The 14,280-nt window shown below is 47.1% G+C and overlaps 1 protein-coding gene across 2 annotated transcripts in view; it reads left to right on the top strand.

The window, feature by feature from the left end:
- GPSM2 (G protein signaling modulator 2) overlaps nt 1-14,280 on the top strand; it is a 397,434-nt gene that overhangs the window by 200,296 nt on the left and 182,858 nt on the right. For both annotated transcript variants that reach the window (XM_069232396.1, XM_069232397.1), the window contains one exon: nt 7,476-7,631. In XM_069232396.1, the coding sequence (XP_069088497.1) occupies nt 7,476-7,631 (156 nt within the window). The remainder of the gene's footprint in view (nt 1-7,475; nt 7,632-14,280) is intronic.

The raw sequence follows: 14,280 nt of genomic DNA, 5'->3' as shown, positions 1-14,280 counted from the left end.
CGACGGTTACAATGTTGCAGCCAAGGAAATCCGGCTTTAAACCATGTAACCAGTGCGGGGGTCGGATGTCGGTTACCGATCCCCATGAGAATTGCCTCTGGTGCCTTAGCTCCGACCATGAGGTCGAGTCATGTGGCTCCTGCCAGCGCATGAACCCTAAGGCACTTAGAGAGGGAGGCAAAATTGTTCTTGGCTCGATCCAAGAAAAAGGAGAGACGTCATTGGAGGAAGTCTTCTTCGGGATCCTCGAGATCTCATCACCATCATGGTGACTCTCGACGCCGTCACGGATCTCGGTGCCGATCGAGCAAGGGACGGTATAGATCGAGATCGGCTTCTCCGTCAGCTCGGCGCAGTCCGACGTGGGAGGTTAGCCCGACCGTCACCCCTCCACCTCCTACGACCCCGACGTCACCCTGGTCGGTCTTTGAGGTTGAGCCTCCCCAGAGGCCAGAAGGTTCTCCTGGCCAGGAGTTACCTGGACCCTCTTCGGCGTCTATACCGGCGCCGGTGCAGCAACATTACCCGGCTTTCCCGGCTCCGGGAACGGATCCTGCAGCGTTCTTAAACACCATGTTTAAAATTTTTACTTCCATGGCGCCGGGTGGAAGTCCAGCAGGGCCGTCTGGCCCTTTGGCCTTTAATTTGGGTGTTCCGGCGTCTTATAAATCGACGCCCTTCACTCCGTTTTTATCTGCTGCACCTGAAACGGCACCGGCGCCGTTGGATACGCCTTGGATCCGATCCACAGTTAAGGTTCCTGTGGAGCCGGAGTGTCCGGTGTCGGACGGATCCGAGGTTCGGCGCCGACGAAGATCTTCGGCGTCGGCCGACACTTTATCGACGCCGGGTTTGGAGTCAAGGCTTCGATCCAGACGTCTGGCTCTGCGACTGTTGGAGGAGGAAGAGTATGCAAGGCAGCACCTGGAAGAGGGTGAAGTTTTGGAGCCCTCTGGTGACTTCCAGGGTCTGGATACAGCCAGTGGCTTAGAAACCTCCCCGGAGTGGGATCTAGCTTCCCCTGGAGAGATCACTGATGAAGCGGCATCATTCCACGCTGTTATTTGGAAGGCTGCAGACTTTTTAGACCTTCCCCTCCCTACTGCGGAAGTCAAGAGAAATCTGTTGACAGAGGTTTTGCACCCAGCTTCTGTGACTGCTGATCCTCTTTTGCCCTTTAATGAGGCGCTACTTGACCCCATTAAGGACATTTGGATGAAACCTGTGTCTACAACTGCTGTCAACAGGGCGGTGGCTCGTCGCTATCGGGCGGCACCAGGTGATCCGGTGTTTCTCTCCAGACAACCAACACCGGAGAGTTTGGTGGTACACGCCTCGTGTTCGTCTAGGTCCTCTCCTGGCTCGTTTCCCGGAACACCTGCGGACAGGGAATCAAAGAAGATGGACCATAGAGCTAAAAAGACCTTTTCATCTTGTAGTATGACCTTAAAGTCATCCAGTGCGACATGCATATTGGGACGTTACATCCATGCCCTTATGGAGGAAGCGAAGGACCACCCTAATTTGTCCCAGGAAATGTTGCAGCAACTAGCGGATGCTCAAGCGGCATCAACTCAGGTGATCCAGTCGGGATTGGACACTTCAGACTCTGTGGCTAGGGCTATGGGCTCGGCCATAGTTTCTAGGCGACAGTCTTGGCTACGTCATCTGGCTTCTCGTCTGACGTGCAGGCAACTCTTCTCGATCTACCCTTTGATGGCGAGAGGCTCTTTGGTACAAAGGCGGATGCTGCTCTGGAACGTTTTCAGGAGAGCAGAGCTACTGCGAGATCTTTGGGGCTTCAGTCTTCTGCCTCATCCTCCTTTAGAGGTTTTAGGAGGTTTTAAAGGATTTGGACGTGGCTCCTCCTTTCGTGGCAGATTTCAAGGACCACAACAGTCTGCTTCCACCCTGCCTTACAGATCTTTCAGGGGCAGAGTCCGTACAAGAGGAGCCACCTAGCAGCACTCTTCCTCTTCCTCGGGAGGGGTGCAGCAAGGAAAGCAGCCGTAATCCTCCTCCACTCCCTGTCCACTTGTCTCCGGTAGGGGGGAGACTTGCCCATTTTCTTCCGATGTGGGAGGTTATAACATCGGACTCCTGGGTCATCGATATTGTGAAGAAGGGGTACGCTCTTCCCTTTCGGGAATTCCCTCCTACCTTCCCTCCCCACCCATCCTTCTGTTCGGAAGACCATCTTCTCCTATTACAGCAGGCAGTATTGTCCCTATTAGCAAAAGGCGCAATAGAGTTGGTTCCCGAGCAGGAGAGGGGTCAGGGCTGTTATTCAAGATACTTCCTAATCCCCAAAAAGGATGGTCGGTTGAGACCGATTCTGGACTTGAGGGTTTTGAATTGGTTCCTCAAACAGGAAAAGTTCAAAATACTGACCCTTTCACAGGTTCTTTTGGCGATGAATGAAGGAGACTGGATGGTGTCGGTCGATTTGCAGGACACTTATTTTAATATTCTGATCCTCAAATCGCACAGGAAGTATCTCCGTTTTGTGGTAGGATCGCAGCATTATCAGTTTGCGGTCCTCCCGTTTGGTCTTACTTCAGCACCTCGAGTCTTCACAAAGGTGATGGCGGTGGTAGCGGCAGAGCTCAGAAGAAGGGGGATAGCTGTGTTTCCCTATCTGGACGATTGGTTGATCAAAGCCCAGACTCCAGAGCTCGTGCACTGTCATCTCCAGTCGACAACTCGGTTGTTGTACGACCTGGGTTTTTCAGTCAACGTACCCAAATCTCACCTGGAGCCCTCTCAACGCCTCCTGTTCATAGGGGCAGTATTGGACATGAAATTGAATCGGGCCTTTCCTCCGCCCCAGCGGGTCCAGGACATTCAGGCGTTGATTCCAATGTTTCAAAATGGAGCGGTAGTTCCAGTCCTCAAGGTCCTTCGTCTGCTCGGTCTGTTCGCTTCTTGTATACTGCTGGTCACTCGTGCACTCTGGCACATGAGGGCTCTCCAGTGGTGCGTCTGCAGGCAGTGGTTTCAACACAAAGGGGATCTCGACTAGTCGATCAAGATCTCCAGAGACACTGCAGTGGATCTTCAATGGTGGGCAGCGGTTGACAACCTGTTGCAAGGAAGGCCGTTCTCGTTGCCACCACCAGTGGCCACAGTAGTAACGGATGCCTCCACTCTAGGGTGGGGAGCTCATCTGGGGGACCTGGAGATCAAGGGCCTTTGGTCTCCGGTAGAACAGAGATTACACATCAATCTGTTAGAATTGCGGGCAGTACGTCTAGCTCTCAAGGCCCTCCTCCCTTCCATTCGCGGTCAGTCAATCCAGGTTCTAACGGACAACACTACTGCGATGTGGTATATAAACAAACAGGGAGGAGTGGGGTCGTATCTTCTCTGCAGAGAAGCTCTTCGACTCTGGTCCTGGCTTCAGGAACACAAGATCTATCTTGGTTGCATATTGTTTAGCCGGAGTCCTCAACGTGTGTGCGGATATTCTCAGTCGACGCAGCTCGGTCGACCACGAGTGGCGTCTTCATCCAGATCTGGTTCTGTATATCTTCCGGATGTGGGGATATCCACAAATAGATCTGTTTGCAACTCAAGAGAATGCGCAGTGCCCGCTATTTTGCAGCCTCCAGTATCCGGTGCAAGGAGCTTTGGGGGATGCGTTTCAGATGTCCTGGAAGGGTCGGTTGCTTTACGCGTTTCCCCCCCATACCCTTGATTCCTCGAGTTCTGAGGAAGATCCGCCAAGACCGAGCTCAGGTCATCTTAATAGCTCCGGATTGGCCAAGAAGGGTGTGGTATTCAGACCTTCTCCAACTCTCTTAGTGCCCACCGCTCCGTCTCCCTTGCAGGGTGGACCTCCTCTCGCAGTCGCAGGGGCAGATTCTACACCCCCACTTCCAGAGCCTGCACCTTCATGCCTGGAGATTGAACGGGGCAATCTGAGTTCCTTTTCTCTCCCACCAGAGGTGGTGGATGTTATTTTATCGGCCAGGCGACACTCCACCAAGTCAATCTATGCTAATCGTTGGGCTAGATTTGCATGCTGGTGTGGAGAGAACAGAATAGATCCCTTAAAGGCTTTTTTATCTGACATTTTGTCATTTGCACTTTACCTAGCACAGAAGGGTTGTGCGATTGCCACAGTCAAAGGTTATTTGTCTGCACTATCTGCTTTTCTGTGCCTTCCTGATCAGCCGTCCTTCTTTAAATCTCCTATTGTTTTAAGGTTCCTTAAGGGACTCACTAACAAATTTCCACCAACACCATTCGTTATGCCTTAGTGGGACCTTAACTTAGTCTTAGCGTTTCTAATGGGGTCCCCTTTTGAACCGATGCACTCTTGTTCTTTACGGTTCCTAGTATTCAAGACTGTTTTCCTGGTGGCCATAACATCTGCCAGAAGGGTTAGCGAGCTTCAGGCTCTCAGTGTAGAACCCCCATATCTTTCTTTCTTCAAGGACAAAGTGGTGTTAAGGACAAAGGCGGCTTTCCTACCGAAGGTTGTTACACCCTTTCACCTGGGGCAGTCGATTACTCTCTCTTCCTTTGACCCTCCACCTCACCCATCCAAGGAGGAAGTGAGGCTCCACCGACTGGATCCACGAAGAGCGCTGAGCTTCTACGTCGCCAGGACGAGAGAGTTCACACAAGATGATCAGCTCTTCGTTGGATACATGGGGAAGAGGAAAAGTAGAGCGGTCCACAAGAGAACGCTATCCAGGTGGGTCATTCTATGTATTAAGGTTTGCTATTCTTTGGCGAAGAAAGATCCACCTGTGGGGCTTCGTGCCCATTCCACCAGGGCCAAAGCAGCTTCATCGGCTTTGGCTAGAGGTGTTCCTGTGGCTGACATCTGCAGGGCAGCGACCTGGACGTCCCTCCATACTTTTGCCAAACATTACTGTTTGGATTCTGAGGTTAGGAGGGATGGCCAATTCGCTCGCTCGGTGCTGCAGGATTTCTTGGTTTGACCATTCGGGCACCCACCTCCGGAGGTAGTACTGCTTTGGGACTCTATTCTTTTGGTGAGGAATCCACAGGTAGGTGTATCCATCAGAAGAATAAGTTACTTACCTTCGGTAACGCTTTTTCTGGTGGATACAATAACTACCTGTGGATTCCTCACGGTCACACCTGCCTCCCCGTTGCCTGACTGGTCAAACCGAGAAGTCCTTGGGTGCGCATCCTTGGTCTTGTATATATGTATATAACTGATTCATGTATATAGTTGTTATAACTGTAGATACATTTCCTTTGCAAATTAAGATAGTTCAAAGAAGACATTTTTGGACTTGGTTTATATATACATTTATATTTCTCTCTTGTATTGAGCTTTCATTACTGTTATTTTTAATGTGTTTTATAATAAGTGTTCTATTTTCATTCATTCGAGATGAATATGTACTCTTTAGGTTTAACCTGTTCGCCTCTATGGCACGTAAAAAATGGTGATTACTGCCGTCTGCACGTCGACGAGGGCTTCTTATTGCCTGGATGACGTCATACGGCGTCGCATGGAGACGGGCAATTGTGACGTCATCGTCGACGTGCAGAGCTAGAAGACATTTCCGTCGAGGCTGGCACGAGGGGGAGAATTCTTTTGGTGAGGAATCCACAGGTAGTTATTGTATCCACCAGAAAAAGCGTTACCGAAGGTAAGTAACTTATTCATCGCTACCAAAGGTAAGTAACTTGTAATTTTCATATACTTGTTATGCATTCCCACAGATGTTACCTGTTGTCCGTGGTGAGGTCAGAATATTTCCAATTCACCATGCTGGCCTATGGCTTTAGCTCGGCCTTTCGGGTATTCTCAAGTGTGATGGTGGTGGTCGTAGCCCAACTTCAGAAGTTGGGGATACATGCATTTGTGAACCTCGACAATTGGCTACTCGAGGCTTGCTTGCCACAGTCTATTCCAGACCACTTCACAATAAAGGGGCTCTTGATCTATTTGGGGGTTTCCATCAGCAAGCCAACATGCCACCTGAGTCCCATGCAGAGATTTTCTTTCAAATAGGCTGTCCTCGACACAGTAGCGTTTAAGGCCTTTCCACCACCATGTGAATCTGGGACATTCAGGATATGATATTGACATTTTGGGCTCAGGCCTTGGTGTCTGCGAGGATGGTTCTGAGGATTCTTGGTTTACTGGTCTTGTGCTCCTCATCCTGTATGCCAGATGGCATGGTGCAACACAAGGTTTGCCTCCAACGCTTTCCACATCTCACAAGGAACTGTTTAAAATCCCATGTGTGGCAGACAAGTTCCAACTTGACCTGTGGCAGGCCACTCTTTTCCCACTCACACTTTATTGCTGTGACAGACTTGTCACTGCTGTGAATGTGTAGAGGAGGGCTCATCAGGGGGAGATTCAGATCAGTGGACTCCGATCTTTTTGGAGTGCCAGCTCTGCATCAGCCTTTTGAAGCTGTGTCATCTTTTTGGCCCTGAAAGCCTTACTACTGACCGTCCAGGGGAGTCTGGCACAGATGCTAACGGATAGCACAACTGCCATGTGATACTGCAACAAGAAGCGCAGTTGGGTACTTGATCCTGAGTCATGGATCTGTACTCCTCTGGAGGTGGCTGGGAGACCTTGCGGGGACCTTGAACCCTGGGTCAGATGAGCAGAGCAAATGTTGTCTGGTGGACCACAATTAACATCTCCATCCTATAGTGGCACAGGGTATCTTCAGTGTGTTTGGCGTGACCTGGCTAGAGCGGTTTGTCACTGTTGGACAGAAAGTGTTTAAAGTTTTTGAACACAGGATTCTGCATATCCATCAGACTGTGGCATCTCCGTCTGTGCACAAGTTCACGAAACACTGCTGCCTTAAAAGCCAGATCTCCGCAGTATGGTCATTTTGCCTACTCAGTCCTGCAAGATTTCCTCCAAGTCCACTTCTAGGACCCTCCAACTTTGTGAAATGCTAGTGTGGTATCTACTTCAGAAGAACAAGTTACTTTCTTTTGATAGCAGATTCCTTATAGCTCTCCTACCTCCCTGGTCGGAGGAGTGGACTCCAGTACATCAAGTGCTCCATGTCTGAGGGTGCAGAAGGAGATTAAGAAGTTGACTATAGCGTGCCTGGGTGGTGGTTATTTGTGGCACCATCCATTCTCTTCCTATAGGCAGTGTGAAGTCATTGCACAGCCCATATGGCTTCACCTACCAGCATGCTGTGACCATTGTTGGAAACATCTCCTGAACCATACTGGTGCCTCGGAATACTCTAAAGGTGACAGTCTGCGTTTGATAGCATATCCACCAGAAAGAGCTTTACAGAAGACTAGTAACTTACTCATTTTTCCATGTTGTAATAAAATATAATTTTGTGCGGTAGGTCATATTTCTGCTTCTGTGCCTCCAAATATATTAATTAGAATACCTTTCTAAACTCCAGAAAAATACAAATCGCATTTATGTAGATGTATAGGTCAACATACTTTGATACAAGCATAATTTGTTTTCTATTTTGTTATTCTCATAGGAAGACACTGCAGTTGGCTCGGCAACTTAAGGATCGAGCTGTTGAAGCTCAAAGTTGTTATAGCTTGGGGAACACTTACACACTGCTTCAAGACTATGAAAATGCTATTGAGTATCATTTAAAACATCTAATGATTGCACAGGAGCTCAAAGATAGGTAAGAGCAAATTCTGTTATATAAAATATTTTATTGCAGATACATTTTGGGGAAATTCTGTAAATAAACCTTTTCCGATAAGGTATCTAGTAGTTTGATGGCATGTGTGTTTGTAAATACACATGCTATGCATAGTCCAGCCATCTAGTGTTTTGTCTGGAGTGTTGCAAGTTGTTTTTTCTTCGAAGAAGTGTTTTGAGTCACAGGATCGAGTGACTCCCCCTCTCGGTGATGGTGCGCATGGGCGTTAACTGCTTTGTTAGATTGTTTTCTCTCGGCCATCGTGTTCGGACGTGTGTGTCTTCGCTCCGTCTTTCGTCCTGCTCCGGTCCCAGAATCTCCATTTCCATCTTCTGTTTTTTGACGGTATTGTATCTTCATCGCTCATTCCTATCTAAGCGCTAGTCTCGAATCGACTGTCTGAGCACCGCCCGTGCGCCCTCCAGGGCGTCCTCATCCATCTTGGACCTACCTCACCACACGGCACCGACCATTATGCTGAGCTGATGGAACGAACACCATTTCGATTCTGTCCACCATCTAGTGTGTAGCCTGTGCCTCTTCCCCGGTCACCAGGAATCTACCTTCGATGCCTTCAAATCTTTCCGGCCGAAGAATACACTTTAGGACACAGAGCTCATCGACTGGAGATGGAGCACAAGGCTCCAGATGACACCCTGGACATCTTTGGTGAAGAACACACCCAAGAGGGACCTGAAAAACAGGAAGAGGCCTTCTCGGTCCAGGACTCTGACTTGCAGTCTGACATCAAAAACCATGGGGTTAACACCTGCACAACCAGTGAGTACTGTGGCCCATCCTTCCCATCCCAAGACTATGAAAAAAAACCTTGTAGAGGTCGCTGAACCGCCACTGCCACCAGGCCCTGGCTGAATATGAAAATCAGTTTCAGCTGCCTTGCCCTCCGGCTCATCTCCAAAAACAGCCAAGACTAAGACATCTTTGATCTCCAGCACCTGGATCCGAGACATCGCTTACATCTTGGTCCAAACTTCAGCTGTTAGCCTACTGGCTACTGCCTCCCCCTTGGTACCCACGAAATTGCACCGACCGAAGACTTTGGTGCTGAAATCCACAGATCCGAAAATATTGGAGCAGAAAGACTCCAGTCAGTCTTTTGCTATTCCTTCTCCTGTGGGACCTATTCTGGAGACTATGGACATTTGTCAGCACTGCCTCCATATTCAGGAGGGTACAGGATGAATTATTGCTTCTCTACCTGTACTGTTTAAAGGGAAGCTGTCTTTACAAGAAGCATTGGACACTTCTGCACCTCGAAAGAAGACTAGCAGGGAAATGGCCACTAGCACACCTGATAATCCTTCTCCAGCTCTTCCTCCTCCTCATCCTCCTTCTCCACCCCCTTTTTCTCCTCCAGTTCTTCCCCTCCTTATTCAACTGCCCTGTCTACTGCTGGAGATAATACCCCTCAGGGATCCCCTTTATAAGTTGGGGAAGATTTTTGGTGGGACACAGCTGGACCGAGATCCATGGGATACTTGTGACCCTGGGCCCATCTTGTCCAATGATCCAGTCTTGTACCCCGCATGCCCCTCACCAGCAGAAGATAATACATCCTACCAGCAGGTAGTGGCAAGGGCAGCCCCTTTCCAAAATGGGGAGCTACACAGGGACCCTATCAAACAGGACTTCCTGTTCGATATACTTACATCTATCTACAGGAACATCCAGTTTCTCCCGATCCTCCCTGGCATGTTTCATCATGCTGACAACAATTTCAAGGAGCCTGTCCACTCTAAAGTTATCACCCATAGAGTAGACGAGATGTAAGCCTGCTACCTCAGATCCACTGTACATTAGATCACAGGTCCCTCCAGATTCCATAGTAGCCATCACTGCACAGAAACCTGCCAATAGCCAGGCCATAGGAGACTTTTCCCCTCCTGACAAGGAGAGTAAGAAAATAGATGCAGCTGGTAAAAGAGTGGCTGCACAGGCAGCTAACTGTTGCTGTATTGTCAATTCACAGGTGTTACTGGCTAGATATGACTGGGCTCATTGGGATGAAATGAAGGAGCTCCTCCAATTTCCCCCAGAGGAGCTCCGCAAGAGAGGGCAGCAAATTGTGGCAGAGGGGCAAACAATAACTAATAATGTAGATTTTCCTAGTCCCTTGATGGAAAGTCTTAATTTTATTAAAGACACGGAGGCGAGTATTATGCGTTTCTTTTTTTACTTTAATAAATAGCAGCAGTCAAGAAACGTACTACGATTCCCAGAAGGCACAAGAACAAGAGCCAATGGGAATAAAAACGTAGTCAGAATAGTATACACCAATCACAATGCACACAAGGGTATTATGACATCACTTGACTGCGAACAGCCCTCTTTTCTTGTGAGAGAAATCAGTTAGAATGAAACAATGCAAAAATAGCAAACACAGTAAGAATTGCCATGAGGAAAGATAACAATTCAGACTCCTAGGTAGCCAAGAAGGATCCTGTCGAGTAACTTCAGCGGGAAGACCAGCTTTGAACTGAGCCATAGAGGACTGAAGTGTGGAAATCCATGATGAAGACGAAATCTTAAGTGGAAGGTTGAGTGATGGCCAATGGCGCTAAAAAGGGTGGGAAAAGAAGAAATGAACAAGGTTAAGAAAAGTGGAGGGATAATACTCGCCTCCATGTCTTTAATAAAATTAAGACTTTCCGTCAAGGGACTAGGAAAATCTACATTTTATGAAAAGACCGGAGGCTCCTATTATGCAAGTTTAAAGCATATTAATCACATTCAATGAGACATTATGAACCGGTTTACAATAAAAAAACTTTGAAAACATTGTTGTTAGACCAATCTGCAGATTTAAGAATATCCTTTAATCGGGAGCCTGCCCAGAAATATTTGGAAGGCATAGCCCCTCTGGAAGAGTGAGCTCCAAACATAAAAGTGTCTATTCCCGCCAAAGACATAAGCCATTTAACCCACCGAGCCAGAGTAGCACCCGAAACATGATTATGGGGTTTTCTAAAAGAAATTAGAAGTTGGGAACTGGAAGGAGTTCTTAAATCTGCAGTCTTTAGTTCATACACTTTTAAACATTGTCCAACACATAGTTTTGGATGGTCAGGAAAGTATGGATAGAAAACTGAGGATAAATTAGTTTTGGTTAGACGAACCACAGTAAAAAAAAAACTCCAGAAGGTGTAAATTGACGATTGGAAACATCCAGTGCTTTAACATCTGAGATACGTTTGATAGAAACAAGGCACAATAACATTGTTAATTTTGCAGATAACATTTTTAGAGAAAGCATGATATTATTAGGCCATGACAAAAGAAATTTCAAGACAATGTTAACATCCCATAAATAAGTATACTTTGGCATTGGAGGATTAGAAAACTTTACTCCCTTTAGAAGCGGCAAATTAGAGGATTTTCACCAGCTGGTTTTCCATTAATGAAACAATGGTTTGAAGAAATAGCTGATCTGTATAAGTTGATGGTACAAAAAGACTTACCTTTGCTGGCTTCAGCCGCAAAAAAATTTACAATAAAAGTCACATCCGCTGAAAAGGAATCAATGTGTTTTGCCAAACACCAGCTGTGCCAAAAAGACCAGGCTGATTTATAAGCCTTCTTTGTGCCTGGGGCCCAAAACTGTGAGATGTATTGTGAAGCTTGTGCCGAAATGCTAGGGAAAGAATGGGATTGTCCGAGATTTTCCATGCAGAAAGAGTTAGTAAGTTGTCCAGAATGAGGGGATGGGGCCAGCCTAGAGGGTCTAGCAACAGTTTTGGGAAGGAAGGGATCAGAACAGGGAAATCTATTGACAGTTCTAATAGAGTTGGGAACCAAGTTTGTGATTGCCAAAAGGGGGTTATGAGTATTAAAGAGGCTTGTTGACGTCTGAGATGGGCCAGTACTCTGCTGATCATGAGTAAAGGGGGAAATGCGTAATTGAGGGAAAGCGACCAATCATGTAAGAAGGCATCGGATGCTAAGGCCAATGGATCTGGATGCCAACTGTAGAATTGGGGAAGCTGAGAATTGAGACGTGATGTAAAAAGGTCGATCACTAGAGGGCCCCAATTGCTCTGAATGTCTTGGAAGACTGAAGTGTGGAGTTTCCAATCACTTGAATCTCGAAGGTGGCGGGAATGCCAATCTGCCACCGAATTCAGAGATTCTGGAATATACTCTGCATGAACCGAAATGTGGTTTAAAAGGTAAAACTCCCAAAAGCCCTTGGCTAGTTCCGCCAGGGGTTTGGATTTTGTGCCCCCAAGATGATTGATATAGCGAACCGCAGAGATGTTGTCCATTCTGAGCAGGGTGGCACAGCAAACTCTGTTTTTTGCAAGGCTTCTGATTGCAAAGGATCTCTAAACAGTTGATATGCATTTTGGACTCCTGACGACCAGTACCTCCAGTCGAGATTGGTCCACATGGGGCCCCCAGCCGGACCGGCTTGCATCTGATTCTAATACTAGATCTGGGGCTGACGCAAAGATAGTCCTTCCGTTCCAAGCATCTAAATGGTCTATCCACCATTGAAGTTCTGTATGTGACTCGACGTCTAATGGGATGTTGTCTGAGTATGAGAGGCCTGTCCTTAAATGACACATTTTTAACCTCTGAAGCGCTCTGTAATGAAAGGGACCTGGGAATATCGCTTGAATAGAAGAGGAGAGGAGACTCACAATTCGTGCTAACGTTCTGAGAGAAATCTGAGCACTGCGTAAAATTTGCAGAATTTCTGACTTTATGGTCTTGATCTTTGCAGAAGGAAGCATAAGAGTGGCTGAAATTGAATTTATTTGGAACCCTAAGAATTCTATGGTTTGAGAAGGGATTAGAATGGCCCTTTCCCTGTTGATGAAACCTAGATTTGACAGAAGGGAACAAGTGAGGGATAGATGAGACAAGAGAGATTGTGGCGATTGGCTCATTATTAGAATGTCGTCGAGGTAAATGATGAGTCTGACACCTTGAGCCCTGAGAAGAGCTACTACCGGTTTCATGAGTTTGGTAAAACACCATGGAGCCGATGATAGACTGAAGGGTAGAGAGGTAAAATGAAAATACTGGTTTGACCACTGAAATTGGAGGAACTTTCTGAAATGAGGGTGGATTGGGACGGCTAGATATGCATCTTGAAGATCCAATCGAACCATCCAATCCTGTTGAAGGAGCATATCTCTGAGGTGGAGAATGGTTTCCATCTTGAAATGATGATAGACTACAAAGTGATTGAAACCCTTGAGGTTTATCAAAGGGCGCATCTTTTGGTTTTTCTTCTGAACTAAGAAAATGGAGCTGGTAAAACCTGATGGATCGGGAAGGGTAGGAGCAATGGCTTGTTTTTGCAAGAGGGATTGCACTTCTGAAGAAATAAGTAGTGCCATGTCTGAGGAAAAACATGGAAGAGGGGGTAGCTGTGTTTGAACAGGAATTGAATAGAGTTCTATGGAGTAACCTTGAACAGTGTTGAGAATCCAAGGGTCTGCCGTGATTTCCGACCATTCTGCTAGGAAAAAACTGAGACGCCCTCCTATGGGTATGGAAGGAAATATAAGACTTACTTGGTTGTGAAGAGGATCTTGAATTCCTGAAGCCTCGGGAGCAGAAACCTCTGCTTCTCTGAGGATAGAATTGCGGCCTATACTCCTAGAAGGACGCGTTGTGGTATCCTCTGGAACCTTGGTTGTGGTATGAACGGCCAGCAAAGCGGTCCCTTCCTCTGCCAGCCCTTGCAAAAACACGTTGGGAAAACATATTTTTCAGTGATTGCTGAGCTTTGTCCAATGATGTAAAAGTTGCCACGTATTTGCTTAAGTCTTTGATAAAAGACTCCCCAAACAGTGCACCATCAGTCTGAGTGTTAGGTTGTACAGTAGCCAAGTTGACCAACTTAGGATCAAGCTTCAAGAGCAAACCCTTTCATCTCTCATGAGTGAGCGTGGAATTTGCATTCCCCAGGAGGCAAAAGGTACGCTGGACCCATAGGGTAAGTTTTTCAGGGTCGATGAAGGAGCCGTCAATCCTGGCTGCCTCGGCGAGGTCGAAAATACAGGTGAGAGGACCCAGAACGTCAAGCAATTTGTCTTGACAAGAAGCCCACGCCTTATTCACTCCTTTGCGTGGATCCTTGCCCAATTTCGTAATTTTTTTTAACAGAGGTTGATCAATAGAGGGAGTAACAGAGAGATTACGGGAGAGAGAGGGGCGAGAACATTCTGATTTAAATTTAGCCCTGGTTTGTTTGTCGAAGGGGAAGTTAATTTTGGCAGAAACATATTGGGCAACATGGTCCGCAGGGACCCACTCAGTAGAGTTGGGATGAAGGATGTTAGAAGGGTCAAACATCGGGAAACCCTCAGGGTCTAGAAGGGGAATAGGATTGAAAACTTGGAGGGAGGATAACCTGGATTTCTTTGGTGGGGGTGGGGGAGTGGAGAATGTACTATTGTCTTCATTGTCCGAAACATTGGAATCTGAGTCCAAATCAGGAACATTGTCGTCCGTATCAGGGATGGACGAAATGATCAAGGGGGTAATAATATTTTTTTATTTAGTTTTGTGTTTTAAACTTGGTTTCCCAATGTCCAAGTTTTTATACTCCTTGGTGGGAGCCTTTTGAGGAACCGCGTCCTCTGCCACATGTGAG

This window comes from Pleurodeles waltl, chromosome 4_2, assembly GCF_031143425.1.
Source record: "Pleurodeles waltl isolate 20211129_DDA chromosome 4_2, aPleWal1.hap1.20221129, whole genome shotgun sequence".
In the NCBI taxonomy this organism is placed as follows: domain Eukaryota; kingdom Metazoa; phylum Chordata; class Amphibia; order Caudata; family Salamandridae; genus Pleurodeles; species Pleurodeles waltl.
The sequence above is the reverse complement of the archived record's forward strand: the minus strand, read 5'-3'. Positions and strand labels throughout refer to the sequence as shown.